The sequence below is a fragment of the Zingiber officinale genome, chromosome 1A (genome assembly GCF_018446385.1).
Source record: "Zingiber officinale cultivar Zhangliang chromosome 1A, Zo_v1.1, whole genome shotgun sequence".
Taxonomy (NCBI): Eukaryota; Viridiplantae; Streptophyta; class Magnoliopsida; order Zingiberales; family Zingiberaceae; genus Zingiber; species Zingiber officinale.
The window spans coordinates 12691270-12715920 of NC_055987.1; the positions used below are offsets into that span (position 1 = coordinate 12691270).

The window sequence follows — 24651 nt, forward strand, 5'->3', positions numbered from 1 at the left end:
TCAAACTCACAAAATAACTCATCTAATTTTATAGAAGATAGATCCTTGGAGACTTTGTAGGCATCTACCATTGATGCCCACAATGTACTCCTTGGAAACGAGTTTAGTGCGTACCTTATAATGTCTTGATTCTCGATTTTCTGCCCGATTGAATGGAGGGAGTTGAGAACGTCTTATATGCGCGCGTGGAGTTGACTTGCCGTCTCTCCTTCCTGCATTTTTAGATTATATAGTTTATTGAATAGAAGATCTCTTTTACTAACCTTGGTGTCGGAGGTGCCCTCGTGGAGTTTGATCAGCTTCTCCCAAAGCTCTTTTGCGCTAGAGAATGGTCCAACTCTGTTGAGCTCCTCCTTGGTCAGTCCGCACTGGAGGGTGCAGGTCGCTCTGGCATCAGCTTCCACCTTCTTGATTAAGGTCGGTTCCCATTTTTCGTAGGGTGTCGGCTTGCCATCTTTGTCGGTTGGCAGTTGTATTCCAGTCTTGATAATCATCCAGATATCAAACTGGATCTTCAGGTAAGTTTCCATTCATCCCTTCCAGTACCCGTAGTCTTCTCCGGAGAAGAGCGGGGGACGAACGGTGCTGAAACCCTCTTGTTGGGTCATTTGTTAAATATGCAAAATAAAAATAGAAGAAATGTCCCAAGACTATGTCTTGGATTAGCAGTGCGGGAAATAAAGTTAAGAAATAACAAACTCGAGTGGTGTTGCACCAGCCTCGAGCAAAAACCGATTCGAAAAAAAATAATTAGAATATAGCTATTAAGCTCATTCTAATTGACTCCGTAAATATGAAAATACCATGAAAAATTACGTGATTGGTGGTTGCACCAGATCAACGCGACCCCACTTTGATACCAATTGTTGGATCGAAAGCGCTAGAGGAGGGGTGAATAACGCTCGTGGCTTTCACTATTTTCGAATTCGTAAATCGTACGAGTTTAAGCAGCAGAATAAAGAAAAGGGAACAAAAACAATACACAAGGACACGGGGAGTTACTTGGTTCGGAGCCTGTAGCGACTCATACTCCAAGGCCCGCGATCGTTGATCGCTTCCAGAGGGCAACAACTATAGGCGCCTCTAAGCCCCATGGAGATGCCTCGGGCACTGTTCATCCGAGGCTAAGTGTGCTTCTTTGTTCCAACAAAATGTATTAGTCCCCAAACACAAACCCTGCAAAACAAAGTTAGCACAGAAACAATATGATAGATATAATTGACAGTCATCGGACTGTGCGGGTCTGATTTCGGATTTCCAATCGGAAACCCTAGGTCGACCCGACGTCTACTGTTCCCTCTATGGGGAACGCGTCCTCACCTACTACACTCAGGAGATTTACCTGTTGCCAGTGCAATCCTCCAGATCGACTGGACTTTTGCTCAACGTTCGAAGCTTCAGAACTTTCTACTGGCTTTCCGCTTCTCGGCTGGTCCAGTCTTTCACCTGGTTCGCGACACCAGGACTTTCCACCTAGGGTTACCCTCCCCTAGGACTTTTGCCTGAAGCTCTCGACCCGTCAAGACTTTTCGCATAGGATTACTACCCCCTATGACCTAGGGTTATCATCCCCTAGGGTTTTCCACTTGCCTAACCGCAGCTAGGACTTTCCTGAAATATCAATTAAATACGTTAGATCACAAAACAACTTAACTTTGAATTCCTTTGTCATTATCAAAATCACGATCGATCGTCGGATACTTCCCGCACCAATACATATTTACTATTTTACTATTTATCTCCTTCTCCATTTTTCTTAGATATGATTTCTCTCTGTTTCTCAGTCTAATATTTTTATTTGAACTCTTTATAGTATGCACAAAAATGAGCGCTCTAATATTTCTATTTGATCACTTTATAGTATGCACAAAAATGAACTCGATGTCATCCCTTTTCACCTCAGAGTTCTTACTATCAACAACATTAGAATTATCTATCCAATAAATAATCTTTTCTGATTTTAGACAATATCACGTAGCAATCTCACTTTTTGGTTGTTTCTCATTCAGATTACAGAGTATCTTATAATTTTTATTGGTGAAAGCATATTGATTCTTAGATTTTCATTGTTATTAATTTGTTATGGAACTAAGTACACGAGGAGGACGGGGCCTACCAGTCCATTGAGGGAACGCTTTGTTCCTTCAAGAGTGAGAGCCAGCCAAGCAACCTCTATCAATCAAAATCCGCCTGCAGTGAAGAAAATAAGGACACTTTTTAAGAGCCCCCGCCCGATTCATTTACGTTGCCTGGTTCCGATTCCAGAGACTCTCTTCCCACCGGTCAAGCACGAGTCTCCGGGCTATTAGAAAGAGTCCCATCTTGACCTCGGATAAGAGAGAAGAAGATCCCCCATGCACAATGATAAACCAAACTTTACACAGCCACGTATTGCTGAAAAGAGGGTTAAGTGTTGCTTGAGGGGATTTGGGAAAAGTTAACTCGAACATATGATTTCTTCTCCCACTCTGCTACTAACCACTGTCTTTTTCTGCTTTGTGTGCATTGATATAAAGATGCCACCACTTAAACCAAAAGCAAAGGGAAAATTGTATGCAAAGTTACTATCATCATCCACCGAGTCCACCGACCCCCCAACGAGAAAAGGAAATAAAAGAAAGAGCAAACGGCTAAATAAATGATGTCTTGTGGAAAAAGAACAAATACTGAACAATGGGACTAAACATACTGTTTTGCGGAGGTACATTAGAGGACTTCTTTTCCAATCTTCAACACATTGGACGAACTGAATAGAGAAGAAACGAAAGAGAAGGGTATATACGATGTTAACCAGCTATTGATCATCCAAACCAGGAGCACAAAATCGCTTCTTTTACACATAAAAAATTGCAAACATTAGAGGAAGTACAAGGGTATCCAACAAAATGAATTATCCGTCACCCTTTTATTTAACAAAGCAGTAGCCAAAATGAAAGATCGCCTCGCACCAAAATAGTGGAGAGCAACGAATGAGTAAAAGAAAGAAAGAAAGAACAAAAAACAACTTCAAGTAGTGCATCATTAAACCTGGAGATGTAAGAATCAGACGATGTAGAAGAGAGCGACAAAAATAATGGACAAAGATGACAATGGAGGTGCTTTAGATGAGGATTTACGATGAGAAATAGAAGGGAAATGTAGAGAGCTTAGTACCGAAGAAGCTGTGCAAACGTCAAATGGCAGCGAAACCGTAGAGGTCGTAGGGCGCCCAGAGGTGGTCGAGTGGGCAAGGTTGGTTTGAGTCGAGCCGCGACCAAGGCTTGCCCTTGCCGCTCCAATGGAGGAGGCTCACTGGCCCCGGGTGGAGATTCCGGCAGCTGCCGTTCACGTTGTCTCCGCCGAGCCCGTGCAGGTTCCACCTGTGCTCGATGGGAGCGACTTGACCTGCAAATACAAGGAGAAAGGGAGGCAGCGACCCCAGCTCGTAGATTCGCCCTGCTCCACCAGACCTGGCGCCCCTCTTCTGCACCACCATCCATCGTTCTATCCGCCGCGTGTACCCCCCGCGCCGCCACCGAACAAGGTCAAGCACCATCACTCCGGTGTTGAAGTAACAAGGCCGGCGGCCCGAAAATGTGGCTGCGAGGCGCTTGTTAGACCAGAATCTGTCGGTGAAGTACTTGGTGAAGTTGGCATGGCAGTACTCCGGCGCACCCACGGCCCTCGATCCCAATCCCTTCCGCCACAGCTTGGAGATGTCATCCACCACCACCAGATCGGAGTCGAGGTAGATCACACGGCTAACGCACCGCTCAAGAATGTCCGCCAGATAGTTACGCGCGTAGTTAAGGGGCTGATCCAGGGCCTGCCTCACCGACGTCGAAATCAGCCAGCGGACGCGGTCCGGATCGAAGTGATACACCTTGAATCGGAGTCCTGGGAAGGCCGAGCGCACCACCGACTCCAGACCCAGCTCCGAAACCAAGAAATGGAAAAAAACGCTCTCTGGACACTGGGCGTGCGTCAGCACCGAGTGAACCACCGCGATCGAGCCCCGTAGGTACTCCTCGTCGAGGGTGATTGCGACATGGACCAACGAGGAATCGCAGACGGAACTGCCGTTAGCAGACGGGGGCTCGCAGTCGGCGGCATTGTAAAACCAGGGCGCTTGCCGGAAGGAGAACCCTTTGGTCTCGATAGCGGAGGCGGCTAGACGGTGGTCGTACCCACCGCTGGGAAACCTCAGGTACTGGGAGGACCGAATGGCCTCGGCCGGGGGGAACGACTGGAGGGAGGGGGCTAACAACACCATCACCATGGCAGCGGAGCACAAGCCGGAGAGGCGGACGACCCATCGTAGAGTTCCTCCACCCCGGTGGCTTCCTCCGCCCCAACCCTTCCGCCACCGACGCCGCCGCCGAGTCTTGAAATCGAAGCTATCAGCGAGGCGGGAAAGCGCCGACACAAGGAGGAAGACAACGGCGCCTTTGATCCCCGCCAGTGCGAAACGGAGGAGAAACGACTCCGCTATCGATCGCGATCCACAAGGGTTTGTGCTCCCGAGCGCGAAAGCTTGGCCTGGAAGCAATCGCCAGCGAAGAAAAACGCGCTTAACCCTAGAAGCGAGGGGGAAGAATCCATCGAGGCCAAGGAAGCGAAGGAAGCTCTGCCTTGACTTCATTCTCCATCCTCCGCCGCCTCTCCTCCTCCCTCCCTATCTCGATCATATTGTCTCTTTCTTGGTGGTGACAGCGCAGCGGCCACCGGGTCGGGGCCGTTGGGATTGACAGGGCGGACGAGCGACTACAAACTTCCATAAAAATAGCACAAAATAAATAGTCAGATGTTAATTAAAAATATCCCTCTTAAATTCGATATCCATTCTCTTTAAAAAAAACACACAATTTTTTTTAAAACAAAACACTTACTTTTATTCACCAGGACATAAAAGCCAGCTAGGGTAAAACCCATCCCACCCGCACTGGCTCATCGATTTTTGAGTAAAAGCCAGCTGTCTCTTCGGAGACATCCGATAAAATTGAGTAAAAGTCAGCTAGGGTAAAACTCATCCCGTCTTCGATTAAAATCAAATTCATCGTAATCGAATTAATGGGATTGAATTTAATTTAATTTTTTTAATCAATCGGATTGAATTAAATTAAATATTTAATAAAATCGAATAAATTGAATCGAATAAATCGATGAAACTGATTTTTTAAAAAATTTAATTCAGTTTAATAAAAAATTAATTCGTTCTAAAATTTATGTTTAAAAAATTAATTTTATTTAAAAATTTCATCTATTCGATTTAACCAAATAAAAAAAATTTTAAATCAAATTCGAATCGAATTAATCGATTTTTTGAAAAAAAAAATAAAATTTCTAAATAAACTAAATCAAATTTTTAAATTCGATCGATTTAATCGATTTATTCAATTTAATCGAACTTTTACTTACCATTACGACCGGCAAGTCAGTAATTTTATCTCGTGGCAAAATTCATTTTTTATTAGTAAAATTTAAAAAATATTTTTTATTTATTTAACTTTCTAGCCTAATTTATTATAAAATAATATATTTATCTAATAAATATTTTTATTTAAATAAATAAAGTTAAATTTCTTCAATAAAATGTTAAAAAATATAAATTATTTTGATTGATCCGATCGAAAACGGAGATGATGGTAAGATGAGGATGTGGCCTGAAGGTTGACAAAGCGAAGACTCTACGTAATCCTGCAATACAAAAGTATCAGTACCGAGCCAGGAAGGGGTTCTCGACATTAACTCTCCGATGCTCAAGTCAGTTTTCGATGATCGAGTTGTAGAGAAAATGTGCAGGAAATGAAGTTGTGCATACCTCCTCCTGTAGATGGAATTGAACGCCCCTTTATAGTGGCACTATAGTGTTCGTGCATGCATCCCAAAGCGTAGATACGTTTTCCAAGGTATCCTAGGAAAAGACCAGTCGAAAAATGTCTCTGACACCATTACTTAAATAGTTATGATGTTCTCTGATGTGACAGTCTAGAAGCTTCTAAAGTACGATTGCCTACTGAACATGTCTTGCTGTCAGCGGCATAAACTCCTAAAAAGATATGATAAGTTATTTAGTGGGGTTATGCGCAGCCGACCAGAGTCCACTCGGCTAAGTTACTCCCGCTCGATAGTGTCCAGTGGACCTGTTGCTCATCCTTTTCCCGACTTATTGACCGTCCTTGGTTATCTCGGTCTAACTAGACGTGGAGCCTGATCGATGATACCAGCTACTGCATAGCTTTCTTTGTGGTCAGAGGGCTATCTTTACCCGACCGAGAAATGCACGATTGGCTTGTCTCATAAGCTTGTGCAGTCCGCTCGGCCATACTCGATCTAGTCGGCCATACGTTGTCCACTCGGCCATACTCGGTCTACTCTGCTAACTTGGACACGTCAGTCGATGTTCCCTACTTTGACCTCTCATTAGTAGGACCCCTTGTCATTACTGGATCACAAGTCTCCCCCTCAAATCTAGTTGAAGGAGACTGCAAGTCTGACTGACTGAACAGCTAGTGTGGTCCAGAATTCCTCCTTCCCCTGAGGATATCCTGGGGTTTATTGCCGTCGTTCGACAGTTGATGCCGAAGATATAAGGTTTTATAGCCGTTATTCAGCTATTGATGGCGAAGATATACGTTTTATAGCCGTCATTCGGTTGATGATGGTGAAGATATATTGTTTTATAGTCGTCGTTCGGCTACTAATGGCGAAGACATTCGGTTTTATAGCCGTCGTTTGACTATTGATGGCGAAGACATACAGTTTTATAGTCGCCCATTTAGCTATTGATGGTGAAGACATACGATTTTCTAGCCGTCATTCGGCTATTGATGATGAAGACATATAATTTGATAGCCATCACTCGGTTGCTGATGGCGAAGATATATGATTTTATAGTCGTTGTTCGGCTGTTAATGGCGAAAACATATAGTTTTATAGTCATCGTTCGGTTGCTGATGACGAAGACATATAGTTTTATAGCTATTGTTCGGCTTTGTCGTGTGCGACACTTAGCCAATCTTCTGACTTCTTGCTGAGCTTTGCTTTCAACTGTAGTGCTTTCTAATTATCGTTGATATCATCATAATTTCTCGAGAATCGTGCAAATCTCCATCCATTAATGTAAAGCACGCTCAGTCATCCCCTATAATCATACTTTCTGCCTCATCATTAATATCACCTATAACATAAAGTCAAGTGTCGCCCTTGCATATCGTCGCATGCGTGATGTGGCAAACGACCGTTTGGGTTCGATGCGATAGCTGCCTTTTTGAATTCAACGGTCGAGATGAATCCCTATTTTCTAAAGCCCTCGATCGGACGGTTCAGAGCAGTCGCTCTCTAGGTTTTTAAGCCTCCATCCTCTTCTTCTGCCCTATTGTCCTCCTTGTGCTTCTCGTTGTCTTCTTCTCTTCTCCGCCAACGATTTTCTCTGCAGAAAGCCCCTTCTCCTTTCCTTCTTTGACTCCCTGATCTTCCTCCCTATCTATACTTTATGGCCGAATCCCCTCATCCTCCCTCGGTCGTCCCTGGGCTCTGGTATACTTCCACCAAATCTAAATTTAATGGTGACGAGGTTGCCCAAATGCAAATGACCTACCATTTCCCCGCGGGCTATTAGATTACAATTCCCTCACTTACCTCCGGATGATTTTTTTCTATTTTTTAAGGACTAATTTTATGTCGACCTCCACTTTTTCGTTCACCCATTTTTCTTGGAAGTTTGCATATATTTTCACATCTCCTTACATCAATTAGTCCCCAATTCCTCTAGATTGTTGTGCGGAGTGGTTATACTATTCCGACTATACGACATTCCCTTAGTACCCCGCGTGTTCCACTACTTTTATTATCTCAAGCTGTCCGAGCTAGGAGCCTTTCATTTTCAAGCTCGAGTGGGCATAGTTTACTTCAACAAAATGTTTTTCTCGAATAAGCATCGGAGGAAGCATTATTTCTTCGTCTGTCTTCCCGACCGGCTCGATTATCGACCAGCTAGCAGATAGAATTGGCGACGCCTCCCCGCTCGATAGATATCGAATCAAGCCAGAATACCTCCAAGCAGCCTCGAATCTAGCCAGTCAAAAGTACCACATACATTGTCTGCTACTAAAGGGAGTTTTATATATGTTTGGGTTAAGGCCAATCCAAACGTGGCTTCCTATTCCCGTAGGTATATCCTTTTTCTAGCGCTCATTTTTTAATCTAACTGACTTCTCTTCCTTTTTTACAGTACAAATCATGTTGAGAGCACGACTGAACGGCAAGAGCAAGCTCGCCGATGTAGATATCAACGCCCAAGGCATCACCAAGTTGGAGAGTAAGGGTCTATTGCTAGTCGAACACTCTGACGATCCAACCGGTGAAGCAAGAGGAAGCCACACGACAACTTGCAAGGCAGCAGGAAGTCGGGTGGTGGCTAGGGTCACCGCGGCCGCAACAGGTGAACTATCCCCCCTCCCCCTGAGCCGCAATCCATGGCGTCGATCGTGGTACCTCCAGAGTTGGCCGATTCGGGTGAGCCACACATCTAACGACACAAGAGTCACCGAGTGGAAGCTTCTTCCCGCTCTGCCACCTCTGTTGTGCAGGACTCAACACCTGCAACTTCTTACCCTCATTCTGAGCGAGGCGAAACCTCATGTTCTGCCATCCTAGAGAGGGAGACTACCGTGCCCACTCCTCCATCATCTAATCAGACACCTTCATTGTTTGCACTGCTGGCCGAGATGATATGTGCAACACCTATCGCTTACATCCCGCCCTAGTTGATCAGTCTTGCTGGCCATGTGTCCGTAATCCGCTCCTCCCCAATGTCTAAGTCAAAGGGTTCGGCCACCTTTGAGCTATCAGATCCGAGTGGCCGCAGACACATCACGACCGTCATCCATCTGTCGACCGACGAGTTCTGTTGACATTGAGTCGTGCTCTCTTGAGCATCAGATTAAGATTCAAGGGCCATTAGCGCAAGTTTGGGTAGATGCTAGGGTCCGAGTATTGACTATTCCATATGGGGAGCTTACAGGCGGCTTCACTCAGAAATCCACAAGGGTATATTTTTAACAAATTCTTTCCTTTACATTTTTCGATTGGCACTGATTAGCTTTTCCATCTCGTCGGCCAACATATTACCCGATCGAAGGAACTCAATTAGAGATGCTCTCCAGTCGCCTGAAGCTCCTCCAGTTGACCTATCGATGTGAGCTACTAACATCATCTACTCGATTGACTTCTCTAACACCACCTGAGTTAAGGAACATGCCAATTTTGTCAATTTGTTTGCATATTGATTCTCCGCTCGAGGGATCTTTTAAATAATAACTTCTTGAAATCCAACCTTCAATTTTTTGAACTCCTCTGCATATAATCTTGGCTTGGCATTGTTTATTTCAAAAGTCCCTAAGAGCTGCTGCGCCGTCAATTAAGAGTCTGAGTGGATAAGAACTCGCATAACTCCCACATGCCTTACTGCTTGTAGACTAGTTATTAGCACTTCGTACTTTGCCTCATGTTTATGGTCCTATAGTCTAGTCGAATGGACAACTATATTCGATCCTTGTGTGGTGATATCAGAAGTATGCCAATGCCGCTACCTTTCCGAGTGGACGACCTATCCACATAGACCTTCCAAGTTACCTCTAGCTCAGTGTTCTGTACTTCAGTCACAAAATTAGCTAAGACATGCATCTTAATCGCTGATCAGGGATGGTATTGGATGTCAAATTCTCTTAACTCTATGGTCCACTTGATTATCTAGTCGAATGCTTCAGGATTAAGGAGGACCCGCCCTAGAGTGTTGTTAGTCAACACAATTATTGGATGCGACAAAAAGTAGGGGCATAGCCTTTGAGCAGTGAGGCCAGCTTGTATGCCAGCTTCTTGTTGACTAACAGCCTTTGTGCAGCAGAATGACACAGAACGGGAGGTTGGCTCAGCCTATATTGAACGACACACACTCTGCGTCTTTCAATATATGACTTAAAAAATACATCGACTATTGTTCAGTGTCATTATGCCGCACTAATACTGAGCCAACCGCCCGTTCTATGGATGATAGATACATCTAGAGTGGCTCGCCAGCGATGGGCTTTGCTAGTACAGGTAAAGAAGTTAGATAATTCTTGAGCTCCTCCAGCACCTTGTCACACTTGGTATCCCATTGAAATTTTATAGCCCGATGTAGAACTTTGAAGAAATAGTCAGTCAAACTTGCAGTTTTCTTCAACTAGACTTGAGACGCCCAGTCAGTCGTTGGGTCTCCGTGAGATTGCGGGGGAAGGGGACATGTCCTGGAGTGTCTTTACTTTGCTTGGATTCACCTTGATCCCCCACTCAATAACTATGTTACCGAGGAAGCGTCCACTCCTTGCTCCAAATAAACACTTGTTTAGATTAAGCTTGATTTCATACTTCTTCAGCGTTTAGCAAGTCTCCTCGATATCTATGCAGAGATCAGTAGATTGAAGGAATTTTATCTGAATATCATCGACGCCTTCAGAACACCTTGTTCATCAGTTTCTAGTAAGTGGCCTCGACGTTCTTTAGTCCGAACGACATCACATTGTAGCAGAAGGTTCTGTCAGCCGTTATAAAGTTGACCTTCTCTTGATCATCTTTGGCGAGAGGCACCTGGTGGTAGTCCTGATACGCATCCAACATGCAACTCAGCTCGCAATCTACCGTTGAGTCCACTATCTGATCAATGCATGACAATGGATAATAGTCTGTCAAGGCAACTAGTTTTATTGCCCGACTTAGAAACTAGCACCACATTAGAGTCTAGGATTTAAGCCTTTTATGTAGAGTTTGTCTATATTCATTAAACTTGAATATTTAACAAGATATATAAACGTATTACAAGGATACTTTCAGACCTGATAGGGCTGCAGATGATTTGCGCTCCATGGCTGATCCAAATTCCTTTTGTTCGCATCCTGGATAATAGGAGCGTAAGGTGAGCTTTTGCACCACTTTGTATAGCACGTCCCACTGCAACTCCAATTTGTTGACATTCCCAACAGGCTTGATTTGCTTCCAAACTAAGTCACCCATCTGAAAAAATCTTAGGATGCCCTTCTGATTGTAGTTATACTTCATCCGCTAAAGATACTCCACCAACCGACCTACCACTTTATCTCTGACCTCGTCCACTAGATCAAGCTCTATGAGATGCAGCCCGATGGTAAGTGTAGAACGACAATGTCCATCTTCACAGCTTGAGAAATCACATCCGCTCGGCTTCCACATGCCGAACCACATTTAACCTCTGCTCATGGGGATGTGATGGATGACCTACTTGGGGTCCTTTGTGTAGTAAAGGAGGGAGAGGGGTTTGGCGCTCCACGTGGAGATAGGAGCAGGTACAGTAAACTCCTTCTTCTGAGCAGACCATGTCTTCTCCACATTTATGTACTTGGTTGCCCTTCCTAATAGATGATCGAAATCCCTAAGCGGCTTCTCGATTAGCGACCGGAAGAAATCTCTATCTATGAGTCCTTGGGAGAAAGTGTTCACCAGAATCTCTAGAGTGGCCGAGGGGACGTCCATAGCCACTTGGTTAAATAGCTTGATGTACGCCCTTAGGGTCTCTTTAGGCCTTTGTTTGAGGGAAAATAAACTCAACATAGTCTTATGGTATCAACGACTACTGGTGAAGTGGTGAAGAAAAGTCTTGTGGAAATCTTTGAAATGGTAAATGGAATCTGTAGACAACCTATTAAACCACCTTTGTATTGAGCCCGAGAGCAAAGTCATGAACACTCGACACTTAATGTCATCTTATATTGATAAAGGATAGTAGCATTCTCGAACATAAGCAGATGATCTTTCGGGTCAATTGCTCCTTCGTATTCCCCAATCACTAAAGCCAGAAATGACTCGACAGTTTGTCCTCCAATATTTCCTGGGAAAATGGTATGCTTATCCGCTTGAGGGAGCCATTGGGGACTGGAACCTTCCCCTTCCATGGATCTCCAACAAGCGTGTCATTTGAGGATGATCCTTAAGGCCTCTCCACATGACTCATGTTCTCAATGGGAGTGTGAAACAACGATCGGTGGAATGCAATTGGAGATGGTAGCACCAGAGTAAATCCACTCTGCTATACAGGTACCTGATTGAACTTTGTCGGTCCTTCTACCCTTATCCTTTGCTCAGTGTGAGGTCCTATCATCGAGAACGCAGGGTCGTTCAGCAAGGGATGTCCAGTAGCTTACTATTGTTGTTGCACCAAATTTTGTGCTCATGTGGGCACGAGTAACTCCGGGTCCTCTTGTGACAAAGTAATAGTGGTAAATCGTCCATCTTATTATATCTTCACGTTCTAAATTTAGGCAAAGTTTCCACAAACAATGTCAAATTTTATCCTGTCTGAAATGGGGGAAGATGACGCCTTGGGTAAGGGGTGTTGATGTTGATCGTGAGGAGACTCCAAGAAACAGGGATCTGGTACCACTATATGACTTGCGCACTAAAGAGGAGAACTAGAAGCAAAAATAGTCAGTTATCGGGCCAAGTAAGGGTTCTAGGCGTAGACACTTTAACGCTCAAGCTAGGTAAATGATGGTAGAGAAGATGAATAATATTGAAGAAGAAATGAAATGTGATAGCGAAGCTTCCCGTATATGCTCCTGTAGGTTGAGACCCTTTATATAATATTACTTTTCCTCTCTGTATGAATCTCAATGCATTACCAAAATAGAACCGACCATTATGTCCTTCTAACACCTTCCTAGAATAAGCATGTAATCCCTATGCTTTGTAGGGTAGAAACTTCTTGTGTACAGTTGGCAAAGAGAATATTCTCCTGATTCCCTAATAACGGTTACACAAGATACCAAAAAGGAATATTAGGTCGTTGAACTGATAGGACCCCACTATGCTTTGCTGATAGGCTGACCAAGTCCTCTCTAGCGTCCGATTGGACTATGTACTTGGACGAGGTAGGGTCGACTGAGTGTTGACCATTCTGAGGACTTGGCCTCCTTAAGGACTCGATGCCTGCTCAGGCAAGTAGTTAAAGTCGAGAAGGCATGAGGATCTGATTAGACAAGATATCCGATCGACTGGGCTATTTGACCGAGCCATACCATTGTGCCGCTCGGATCAAAACTAAACTAGGTCATAGCTTAGGATTCCATCGAGTCGGGCGGACTTGGTGATCCAATCAGAGAAGATGTTTGATCGGTTGGATGGTTCGGCCGAGCCATACACTTGTGTCATCCTCGAGTGTTGACCCCTCCTTGCCTTTGATCTCCACATTAGCCAACTTTATTAACTTCAACCCAACTTCAGGAGCCCAACCTTATTCGTCGTATCACAGACGAAAATAAATCTTGATTAAATTTTATTTTAATCATAATTTTAAATATTTACTATTCAAACTTGTGTGTGTGTGTGTATATCAATGCTTTGTGCGTGATTGACATGACCAAAACCTAATTTTTTTAATCTCTCTCTTATCTGCATGTAACAACTTTTCTCTCTCACTTGCATGCAACAACTATAAAATTCTCATTTCTCTCTCATTTTCTGTATAGTAGCTGCTATAACATCTAGTAGTGTTATTGTGTAGCTACTATGTGTAGCAGCTACTGCACCGTTGGAGCAGCTACTGCATATTAATTGCTACAAGTTGTAGCAGCTACTGCATAGTAGCTGCTACAATGTTGTATTATCATTACCATAATAATTTTTTACATGTAATAATAAAAGAGAGAAGATAAATTTTCATTTTAATTTAAAAAGAAAGAGAGAAAAATTATTGCATGCATATGAGAGAGAGATTAAAAAAAATTAGATTTTGGTCGTGTCAGATAATCCATGTAGGATTTTGCTCACGGTCGCGCACAAAGCGTCGCTTAGCATATCAAATCTCTCTCTCTCTCTCTCTCTCTCTCTCTCTCTCTCTCTCTCTCTCTATATATATATATATATATATATACTCCAATATAATAGGGGCCCTAGGCATATGCCTTAGTGGTCTATGTCTTGAGCTGGTCGTGCATCTAGCCATTCAAACTTCGAGGAAATATCAAGAACTTTTCATTGCCAGCACCCCCTCTTATCCCCACTCCCTTGTAGGTTGAATTACTATTCGAATAACGCATATAAATATATTCCATAGTGAATGGCCATCAACTCTCCAACCTTTACCAACCCTGAACTCTGAATGATTTCCTCCTTCGCGCCTAAGACTCGTTCATACGAATCTCAAACAATCGCTTCAACACTAAATCTATGCCTGGTCTCATCGTATCCTACATCCACATCCAACCAGACATGGTCATTATTTGGTGGTTTCCAAACCTGTTCAAACACAACCTTCGATCCGGGGAATAAGACCTCTTCTATCGATGTTGCCTCCTTATACAATTCCAGCATCAAGTTACCCAGTCAACCATGATCTCCAATACTCTACCATCTGGTCCATGAATCAGCTTGCATACCTCGCGCCACGCCACCCAATTCAGCATAACAAACATTTCAAACTCCTCCTTAAACACCTTTAATTTATTGCTAAATAGAATCTACAATCCATAAAGGAGGTCATACGACCCTTGCTTAGAAAACCTCAGAACTAAGTGTGTTTTCATACATGTCAAACCACCAAACAGAATAATATGTAGCGACTTGTAGTTCCACTATGGAACTTGCATAAAGGGCAACATCCCTCCATTGGAACATGTTTATCACTTAGATTGCATGTTGTAAGAATAATATCTTTAGCTATCCGCTATAAGAAAATTCAAAGTTTTGGTCAAATTTAGAGCCGCCGTATAAATTCCCACCATGACTCTGTCACATGAGAGGATTGGAGAGGAGGTGGCTTCAATGAATTCCTCTCCATTAGATACCTAGCTTTAACTGTATATAGACCTTTGAGACTTCCGTGCCAAAATATGATATCCTCACATCCCTTGCAGTTCAACGGTATATTAAAGATTGTATCAACTTCTTGAATTGCAAAATTCATGCGAATAACATGTACATCCCACAAACCTCTATCTATGATAAAGCTTGATACTCTAGTAGTCTAGTAGCTTGGTCAGTCAACACATTAAACATGCATTAAATGAAGGAATGCCTAGAATCCACGAGTCTGCCTTGGCAAAGATGTTCTGACTATTTTCCACTCACCAACACAAGCCTTTCTTTATCTATCTCTACCCCATAGCATCGACCTCCAAACATAAGAAGGGTTTGACCCAAGGGTAGCCCTCAAAATATCCAATTGCTTAAAGTACCTCCCTTGCAATATCGGGCCAGCAATGACTATGGAGCTTGAATGATCCTCCATACATGTTTTGCTAAAAGAGATTTGTTAAAAGATATAAGAACATGAAAATCCATCCTGCCGTGTATCTTTGGTTTGCACAATTCATCCCACGATGACATGCCACTCCCCTCTTGGTAGCTTTATCCTTCCACCAAAATTTTACGCAAGCCTGCTCGATACCTTGACAAATAGAAACAGGAAGTCTAAAGCATGACATAGCATAAGAGGGTATTGCATCGAAAACAACCTCGCTGACCAACCCTCCAATCTTTTACAAACTCACTCCCTCAAATAGGCAAATTGAAGCCTTTTGTGTCACAAAGAAAAGGTCAGAAGTTCAAAATATATATCATTGCCCCTAACCACTTTCATTAAGAGTATGACCTTTATGTCATTTATAGCATTCTTGGAGGTACTTGGACTGAAGGTAAGAGTAGATTTTTCATAATTGACCAACTATCCAGAGGCTCGTTCATAGGTTCACAAATATTCTTGAACTTAAATGCAATCCTCTCTAGTTGTCCAAAAAAACACTTGACTATTGTCTAAAGAATAAATGAGATACCATTGGGCTCGATATCACCACCTTCACTCCCTTGAAAAGATGTTGGTCTATTATCTTAGATAAGATGATAGGCGATCCTTATGCACATAGGACGAACAAATATGATGAGAGCGGATCACCCTGGTGCTGCCCCCTCTGAGGATGTACTACTCTAATAATAGAATTATTGAGACAAAAAGAGAAAGTAATAGAATTAACACATCTCATGATCAAATTAACTCATTTATCTGCAAATCTCATTTTGCTCATGAGTGCCTACAAAAAAACTCCACTTAACTCAATCATAAGTCTTGCTCATATCAAGTTTTAATGCGACATAACCTGACTTAGCCTTCTAATTGTTCCTTATCAAAGTATACATTTGAAGCCCACAATTATATTATCTAGAATAGATTTCTCAGGAATAAAGACACTCTGAAAAGAATCCATAATTATATTCATGATGGATCTTAGTCTGTTAGTTATGGCGTGTGACACAATCTTGTAGCAAGCGTTGCACAGGCTAATCGGTGAAAAATCCTTATAGATTTTGGCTCTCAAAATTTAAGAATAAGAGTAATGGTGGTAGAATTCCATTCAGAAATATCCCTATGATCATTTAGTATAGCTAGTTTGTAATGACAATATCCACTTCAATGACTGGCCATAGTTTCTCGTAGAATAAAGCCGTAAATCCATCTGGACCTGGCACCTTCGTTGGGAGCATATCAAAGACAGCTCTATGTATCTCTGCTACAGTAAACGGAGCACACAAGATTTTATTTAACTTTTCCCCTACCACCAGATCAATAACTTTCACCACTGATCCAATAGATTGTTGAGATGGATTAGAGGAAGCAAATAAAGATGTGAAACATTCCCTAATAGTTTCTCCCATGCCTGCTAAATCGGTGCACCACTCACCCCTTGAATTTAATAGTCCTTTAATGAAATTAGTGTGTCGTCGGGCTGAGATCGTTGAATGAAATAACTTAGTATTCCAATCACCATTTTTTAACGAATTTACTCTGGATCTCTGTTTCCAATGAATTTTTTTCTACACTAACAATTTCCCTAACTCCTTTTCCATCTCTAGAATGCGAGAGTAATTCTCCTTTGCTTCATGCGAACTCAAAGTTTTATTCAACTCCCTTTATAACCCAAGGATCTTCTGATTTAAGTGATCGAAGCGACTACCAACTCAATCTCGAAGCATACGACTGCATTTATCTTTAATCTTTATCTCTAAAATTTATTTTCTTATTGTTTGATTTTTTTTTTAATAAAATCAACTCATTAATAACATTCAAAAATTGAATGTTGTTAATGTGCATGTGTTATAACACTCATTCACATTGATTGTAATATAATTTGAGTATTATAATATTGAACATTAACACTAGTATGGATGCCCTGACACCACTAAATTTTAAAATATTTGAATATATAATATATTTTGTTTAAAAAATATATATCATCTTATCGATGTTAATTTGATGGTTCACTAATACGAGGAGACAATTGATAATGTCGATTGATCAACAATTTACTGAACCATGTAGATAAAATTCTATAATACCTTAATCACCCATAATAGGTCTTGGGTTTGAATCGTGGAGTTTACCTCATGCTAGGCTCCCTCACTTATGAGGCCTTTCGGTTAGCCGAATGCCCTCTATGATTTACTTCCTTCCAATATGCTTGGGGTGGCCTTAGAAGGGCTCCCAGAGCGAAAGTTAACACCTTTTGCCACAATAGAATACCCAAATCACGTTCCCATAGGTATAGCCAAGTTAGTACTTGAGTGGTAGGTTTGCATCATAGAATACCCAAATCATGTACATTAATTTGAAAATTATCAAATCATATACCCAGTTTCTATTTTATCTCTCATCCCTTCCATATTATTGTTCCGAATCAAGTGGTCGGTCAAGTTATTATTATCAATCAATTATTACAGTATAACAATCGATTGTTAACAATAACTTGACCAGCCAATCATCAACTTTTGAATGAAATTGGCTGATGAACTTAGGTCATTCAGAAAATTAAAATTTTAATATTGTTCGATAGAGAGGAGTCTTAGGAACTCATTTGTGGTGTCTTTTAGTAAGCGTCAGCGTTGTAACACTTATAATGAGCATTTGAAATAATTTTTCATACAAATAACTAGTTGAAAAAATTTATGCTCTCAATATAGTATGTCAATTGATATTTTAGGGCAAAATATATTCAAAAGTGTTAGACGAGTTGAAAGGTCTTGATTATAATTCAGAGTTTTCTAGGTCCATCATTACTTTTAGATAAAACTGATTGTTGGACCTATGCCACTTAGAAAATAAAAAATTTGATATTTTCTGATAGAGGAGAGTCCTAAGAACTCATTTGTAACGTCGGTTAGTAAGTATTATCATCGTCGCATTTATGAAATGAGTTGGAAAAATCGTTGCTCTTACAGCACATTGATGTTTGAGGATATAGATGTATTAAGGAAACTTAAACGAATACAAAAGTCTTGATTTAGAATGATTATGAGTTCTCTATGTTCATCAACCACTTTAAGATAAAATCTATAGATCGCTCACAAACATATCATGAGCATATTAATCGATTGCTAAACTATAGCAACGATGGGTAGAACTTGTTCATGGCCACGGGATCATTCCAAATTTATTAGCCGATCAAATTATTGTTACCTGACTGATTGGTAATAATAACTCGACCGATCAATCAATTCGGAACAGTAATACGGAAGGGACAGGGAGTAAAATGGAAATTGGATAGGCAACTTAATAATTTTGAAACTTTATCTGCATGTCCAGTAAATTGCAGATGGAACAATTATTGGCTTTCTACGTAGAATGTATTAGATTTTTTTTTTATATAATTTTTAAAGAAATTATAATGTATCATAGTGTTTTGGTAGATTGCTTTCGTATATTAAAATATGATTACGTGCAATCGCAGCAGGTGTTTTTCATAAGGATAATATTAAATAGTCACTTCTGATCAATCAAAATGAAATTCTTTATATTTATTTTTTAATTAACATATATTAATTAAAATTACATGTAATAATGCAATAATTGGTCAGATACTGACAATTGAGATTTATCATTTTCATAATTTATTTTTAGATTGTATACAGTAAGATAAATTATAAGATTTAAAATAAACCGCTACGTTATTAGGGACGAGGAGTTTTTCTTTGAAAATATATATCTGTCATTATTTGATCTCTGTCTATTATAAATCAATTACCCTTTAATTAACCGAGCACCTGGGACTTTATGTTCACTTTTTCGTTGAATCAATTTAGGACAATTATGCAGTTCATGATGTGTAATCAATACACAACACTGTTTTCCGCAAAACAGATTTAAGAGAGTAGTAGAACTATCAATACCAGACGATATAAGTGGGTCAATGATGCTTACAATTGCGAATTATGTTTAGAAGTGACGTTCACGTATGGAAAGAGTTTTGTATGTATATAAACCGCTATATTTATTCAGGCAAATCACCTAATTGAACATAGGCATTAACTGCTGATCCGGAAAAAAAAAGCTTCTAATTATTAGAATTTAAAAAAAAAAAAACACTAGTCTACTATTTGTTATGTCAAAAAATAACTTTATTTTAATAGTTAATTAGTAGCTGTTAATTTAATTTTGTTAAAAAATAATATACATATAATGTTTATATTTTTTTTTACCAATTTAATAAAAAAAATCCACTGTATCAAAATCACTTTAATATAATCTCAATTACTTGGGCAAAATTTTAAAGGACACCCAAATTTTATAAATTACATACCCCTTTGTTTTTTTCTTAAAAAAAATTCATATGGGCGGCTCCTCTCATAATATTATCTTAGAAATACTCCTCAGCCTTTGTACAACATGTAGTAGTGTTGGATAGATTTTACAATATGTAACATGTACTAAGTATCTTCTACATTATATAAAAATTACTCAGTAACTATTACAATATGTTTAGGATGGATTTAAAATTTAAGATTTATATTGTGTATAAACTATTCAATAATTTTTACAATGTGTAAAACTACTTGGTAACTACTATAAATGTGTTCAATATGAGTTTATGATTTATGATATAGGGTTTAAGATTTCTAAACACTATTATATCAAAATACTATTTATCAACTTGGTCAAAATAACTTAAATTTCATCAAAATCACTTTAAAACAGTTTTACAAGTTATTATATATCTTACTAAATCCTAAACTCACTCTAAACAAATTATAGAAACTAGTCGGTAGGTTTTACAAGGTGTAAATCTTAAATCTTAAATCTACTTTAAATATATTGTAACAGTTAATAAATAATTTCTATAAAATTACTGAATCCAAAAGTATTTTTAGAATAAAATCATGGGAAAAATACTCATTGAATTATATATATATATATATATATATATATATATTATAAACTTATAAAAACTATTAAGTAATTGTTATAATAAATTTATTTAAATTAAAATAATTTTAATTAAGTTTAAGAAAATTTTGATAAATTGATAAATATATACATATATAAAAGTTTATTTTTAATTAAGTGGTGACTAGAATCGGACGCTTTTTAATAGCCTTTTGATTTCTGATATTTCTTTTTTTATTGTTTTTGTCCTAAAAAAACTCCTAATTGGAACGGCCTAGTCGTATGCCCGCACAATTAATGGACCTAAGCCATATTTGTATCTGGCCCACGAATCAAAATAAGTATTGGGAATTCGCCTTTCGATCACTGTGCAGGCCCACCTTTGCTTCCAAACGAGCACGACTGCATGAGCATCTCGTAGACTTTGTGTCGACCACAAAATAGAATAAACCAAGATAGAAAGACAACAATTCCTTAGTAAAGTTTTCATTGTATACGATGGCCCGAAGAGATAATTGAGATCAGTGAAGTTTTTAATTGATATGGAGGATAGCTAGAGGCCACGTGGTAAGGACTGATCAATGAATTTGCTGAGGTGGAAGTTAAGATCAAAAGAAATAAGTTGGGTCAAAATACACCTAAACCAAGTTAAATTGAGCCCGCTAATATACACGGTAAGTGTAGGCCCGAATTAGATCCAACTTCTCCGAACTCAGTCACTCTCGACTTCTCAAAACTCGGTCTCTTTCGTTCTGATTCCCAAGCCCTCCCTTTAGCTTGAGTAGAAGAGACTTGGATGACCGAATTCTCCCTCAACCATAACGTGGCTATGCGGGGTAAAAGGGGATGTGGGGGTGCAATGTGATATTTTTATTGGATTATATGGTATAAATATAGTCTCATATTAAAAATAATTTTATAAGAAAAAGATATCTTCATTTGTATAAGTTCTTTTGGATATAACTTAAAAATAAAACTATGAGAGCTTAAACCTAAAGTAAACAATATCATACCATTTTAAAGATATCTTAATTCTTTTAGTCCTAACAATTGATATGAGTCTAGACTGCGAGAAGGTCTAATCGCTGACTATGCATAAAAGTTATGGTCGAATTAAGCTATGTGAGTAGAATATTGGCTAAGAACAAAGGAAATAAGGGTTCCCATGTCCGGATCAAGAGGATAAGACACCAGGCAGGAAAGTCCTAGTTGCGGCTAGGCAATGAATCCTACTAGGTTGGTTGAACCGATGGGTAGGAAGTCCTAGTTACACCTAGGAAAGGAAGTCCTAGTAGGTCAGTTGGACCAAGGGTCAAGAAGTCCTAGTTATGGTTAGGCAAGGAAGTCCTAGTAGGTCGGTTGGACTGAGGGGCAGGAAGCCCTAATTACGACTAGGCAAGGAAGTCCTAGTAGGCCGGTTGGACCAAGGGGTAAGAAATCCTAGTGGATCGAGAGTTGTACGTCAACCGGATAGACTTCCGCATAAGGGTGACCCTGTGATCCTTCGTTTGAGGGGGAGGGGAGAGGGATTGTTGGGGTTGCAAGGTTGCAAACATAGTCCCACATTGAAAATATATGAAAAAAATTATGAGTTTATAAGAGAAAGATATTTCCATTAGTATGAGGCCTTTTGGATAAGTCAAGGTGAGGTATTAGTCAAAGTAAGGGTGTACGTATCCTGACTAACCACCTCTCATGAGCAAGGCTTCTAGCATAAACTCGGACGGACATAGAACCGACCAAACCTACGGAGCTCAACTCCTCACTCCTCATGAACAGGAAGAACGCAAGAAAGATATTGCTTTTATTGCAAGAACAAGCAGAACGCAAGAACCAAAAACCAAGCGCTGGACTGAACTTGAGTCCGAAGATGAATTGGACTCAAAAGACAATGACGACGAGATCATTGTCGAGCTCATCAATATTGTACAAAAACTCTACAAGAAGAAGAAAGGATTCACCAAAAAGGACATCAAAAAGGTGATTTAGTCAAAGACAGTACAACCAAATTCAAAAGTCAAGTCTGAAGTAACTTGTTACGGCTGCAACAAAAAGGGACACATCAACACCAATTGTCTGAACCAGAAGGAAACGAAAAAGCAATGGAAGAAGAAGGCATTGCAGGCGATGTGAGATGAATCCTCTTCAGAAGATTCTAATGAAGATGTCGAGTAGATGAGCTTCCTCGTACTTATGGCCCGAGAAAAAGTTGATGAATCTGAAATCGAGAGCGAGTTGGAAACAGAGTCCGAGAGAAGCCACAGATCTGTATCCATTTCCGAAGGGCCTAACCCCACTATAAGTTCTTCTCAAATAGATAAACTACATAACTTAGTGAATTATCTCATACGTAACTTCGCTAAATCCAACGTCCAGGTCAAATCACTTCAAAAGGAGGTAACATCTCTTAAGGAAGTGACAAATCCAAGCTCTTTGACTGAACCTGTTCAGACTGGAACTTCAACTTAAGTCCAACGGCTTAAAGAAGAAAATTTCAGACTGAAAAGTCAAGTCAAGAAACTAAAGGAAACATTGGAACGGTTCACCTTAGGTTCCAAGAATCTTGACATGATTCTTGGAAAACAAAGAACTATATACAATCGATTTGGACTTGGGTATAAGGCGAAACACAAATATAAATCGTATTTACCTCTTATTAATTGTGCCAATAGAAGAATAGTCTATGCATGGGTTCCCAAGTCTAACTTGATTAATCAAGTTGGACTTGGTCAATATTGGATCCCTAAGAATCAAATCCACTACCTTTATAGACCCAATCGAAGCTATTATTTAGGGGGGAGCCAATAGAAAAATCATATTTATTATTAGATAGACTTGTTTGATGTTTGATTTACTACTTTTGTTATACATGCTTAGATTAAAATAGATAAAGACTTAGGCTTGATTCACACTTGACTAGTTAGACCTAGGATTATCAGAAAGGAAATTAAATATTCAATTTCTTTAAAAGACTTTGTCTAGAAGTAATTGATAATTTAATACCCAAGAAGGTCTAGTGCCTCGCCACAGCTTGGAAGCCAATTATTGAAATAAACATTGAATTGACTAACTAGTAAACCTGAGTCTAACTCAAATGTAAATCAATCCTTAGACATTAATTAAAATTGAATATAAGATTAACCATCTCACAAAAACCTATAAGGTTCCCTGATTGACAATCTAGAAGAGGGTGAGATGGAGTTAGATAAAAAATTAGTTAAACTTAATCAATTAACTTAATCACTTAATTAATTCAAACTTAATTAATTAATCAATAAACCTAATTCAAAATTAATTAAACTTAATCAATAAATCCAATTCAAACTTAATCACTTAATTAATTCAAACTCAATTAATTAATTACCTAATTCAAAATTAATTAAACTTAATCAATAAATCTAAACTAAAACAACCAATTAATCAAAATTAAAATTAAATTTAAATAAAACTCAATCGACTATCTCACTATCACCTGTAGGTATAACATTATTGGTAACCTAAATTAGGTGAGATGGAGAATAAGGGGTTGAACTCAATCAATTTATCTTACAATCCTTTTAACTTGGATCCAAATCAAATACTTTATGTGTAAGAACATAACGATTTGGACCAATGCATGTTGGATAGTGGATGCTCCAGGCATATGGTTAGAGACCGATTGAAGTTCACAAGCTAAAATTCAAAAATCTAGGGTCAGTTACGTTCAGCAATGACGGAACGCTTAAGGTAATCAGAACTGGTAATATCAAACTGAATTCTGATTTTTTTATTCAAAAAGTTTTATTAGTTGATAAATTGAATTTTAACTTACTTAGCATAAGTCAACTATGTGACTCTAGGTACTTAGTAACATTTTCAAACTCCGAGTGTTTAATTAAAGATATCAAAAATCCTGAAATTATACTTAAGGGAATTAGGAAAAAGAACATCTACACAATTAACCTATCAACCTCCTCACTCAAATGTCTTTTAACACAACAAGAGGAGACTAAATTGTGGCATAGAAGATTGGGTCACACTTATATCAGACTTATTTAAAAAATGAGTCAAAATGATATAGTTAGAGGTCTACCCAAATTAAAAATTTAGAAAATTGAATCTATAATATTTGTCAATAAGATAAACAAACTAAGTCAACCCACAAGTTAACCAACCTGAATTGAACTAACTCAATACTTGAGCTCCTACACTTAGACCTATTTGATTCACATGGAGCCAAGTTACTAAGCAGAAACTAATACTGCTTAGTCATAATTGATGATTACTCAAGATTTACTTGGATAAAATTTTTAAAAATCAAAGATGAAACCCTTGAGATCTTTAAGACTTTCTACAAATTAATAGAAAATGAAAAAGATACCAAAATCAAAAAAATTAGAAGTGACCATAGAGGGGAATTTGGCAATCATAGGTTTAACGAAATTTTATCAAACAAATGGCTACAATCATAA

The 24651-nt window shown here is 39.5% G+C and overlaps 1 protein-coding gene across 1 annotated transcript; it reads right to left on the bottom strand.

Moving 5' to 3' along the window:
• Positions 1–2876: 2876 nt before the first annotated feature.
• On the bottom strand, positions 2877–4742 carry LOC122019222 (probable galacturonosyltransferase-like 7). The gene has a single exon (XM_042576714.1). It carries the CDS (start codon positions 4619–4621, stop codon positions 3173–3175), a length of 1449 nt encoding a protein of 482 aa, XP_042432648.1. The 5' UTR covers positions 4622–4742; the 3' UTR covers positions 2877–3172.
• Between the last annotated feature and the right edge of the window lie 19909 nt (positions 4743–24651).

What these genes read in the sequence shown, in the direction of transcription:
- LOC122019222 (XM_042576714.1), bottom strand. Translation starts at nt 4,621, where the DNA reads ATGAAGTCAAGGCAGAGCTTCCTTCGCTTCCTTGGCCTCGATGGATTC.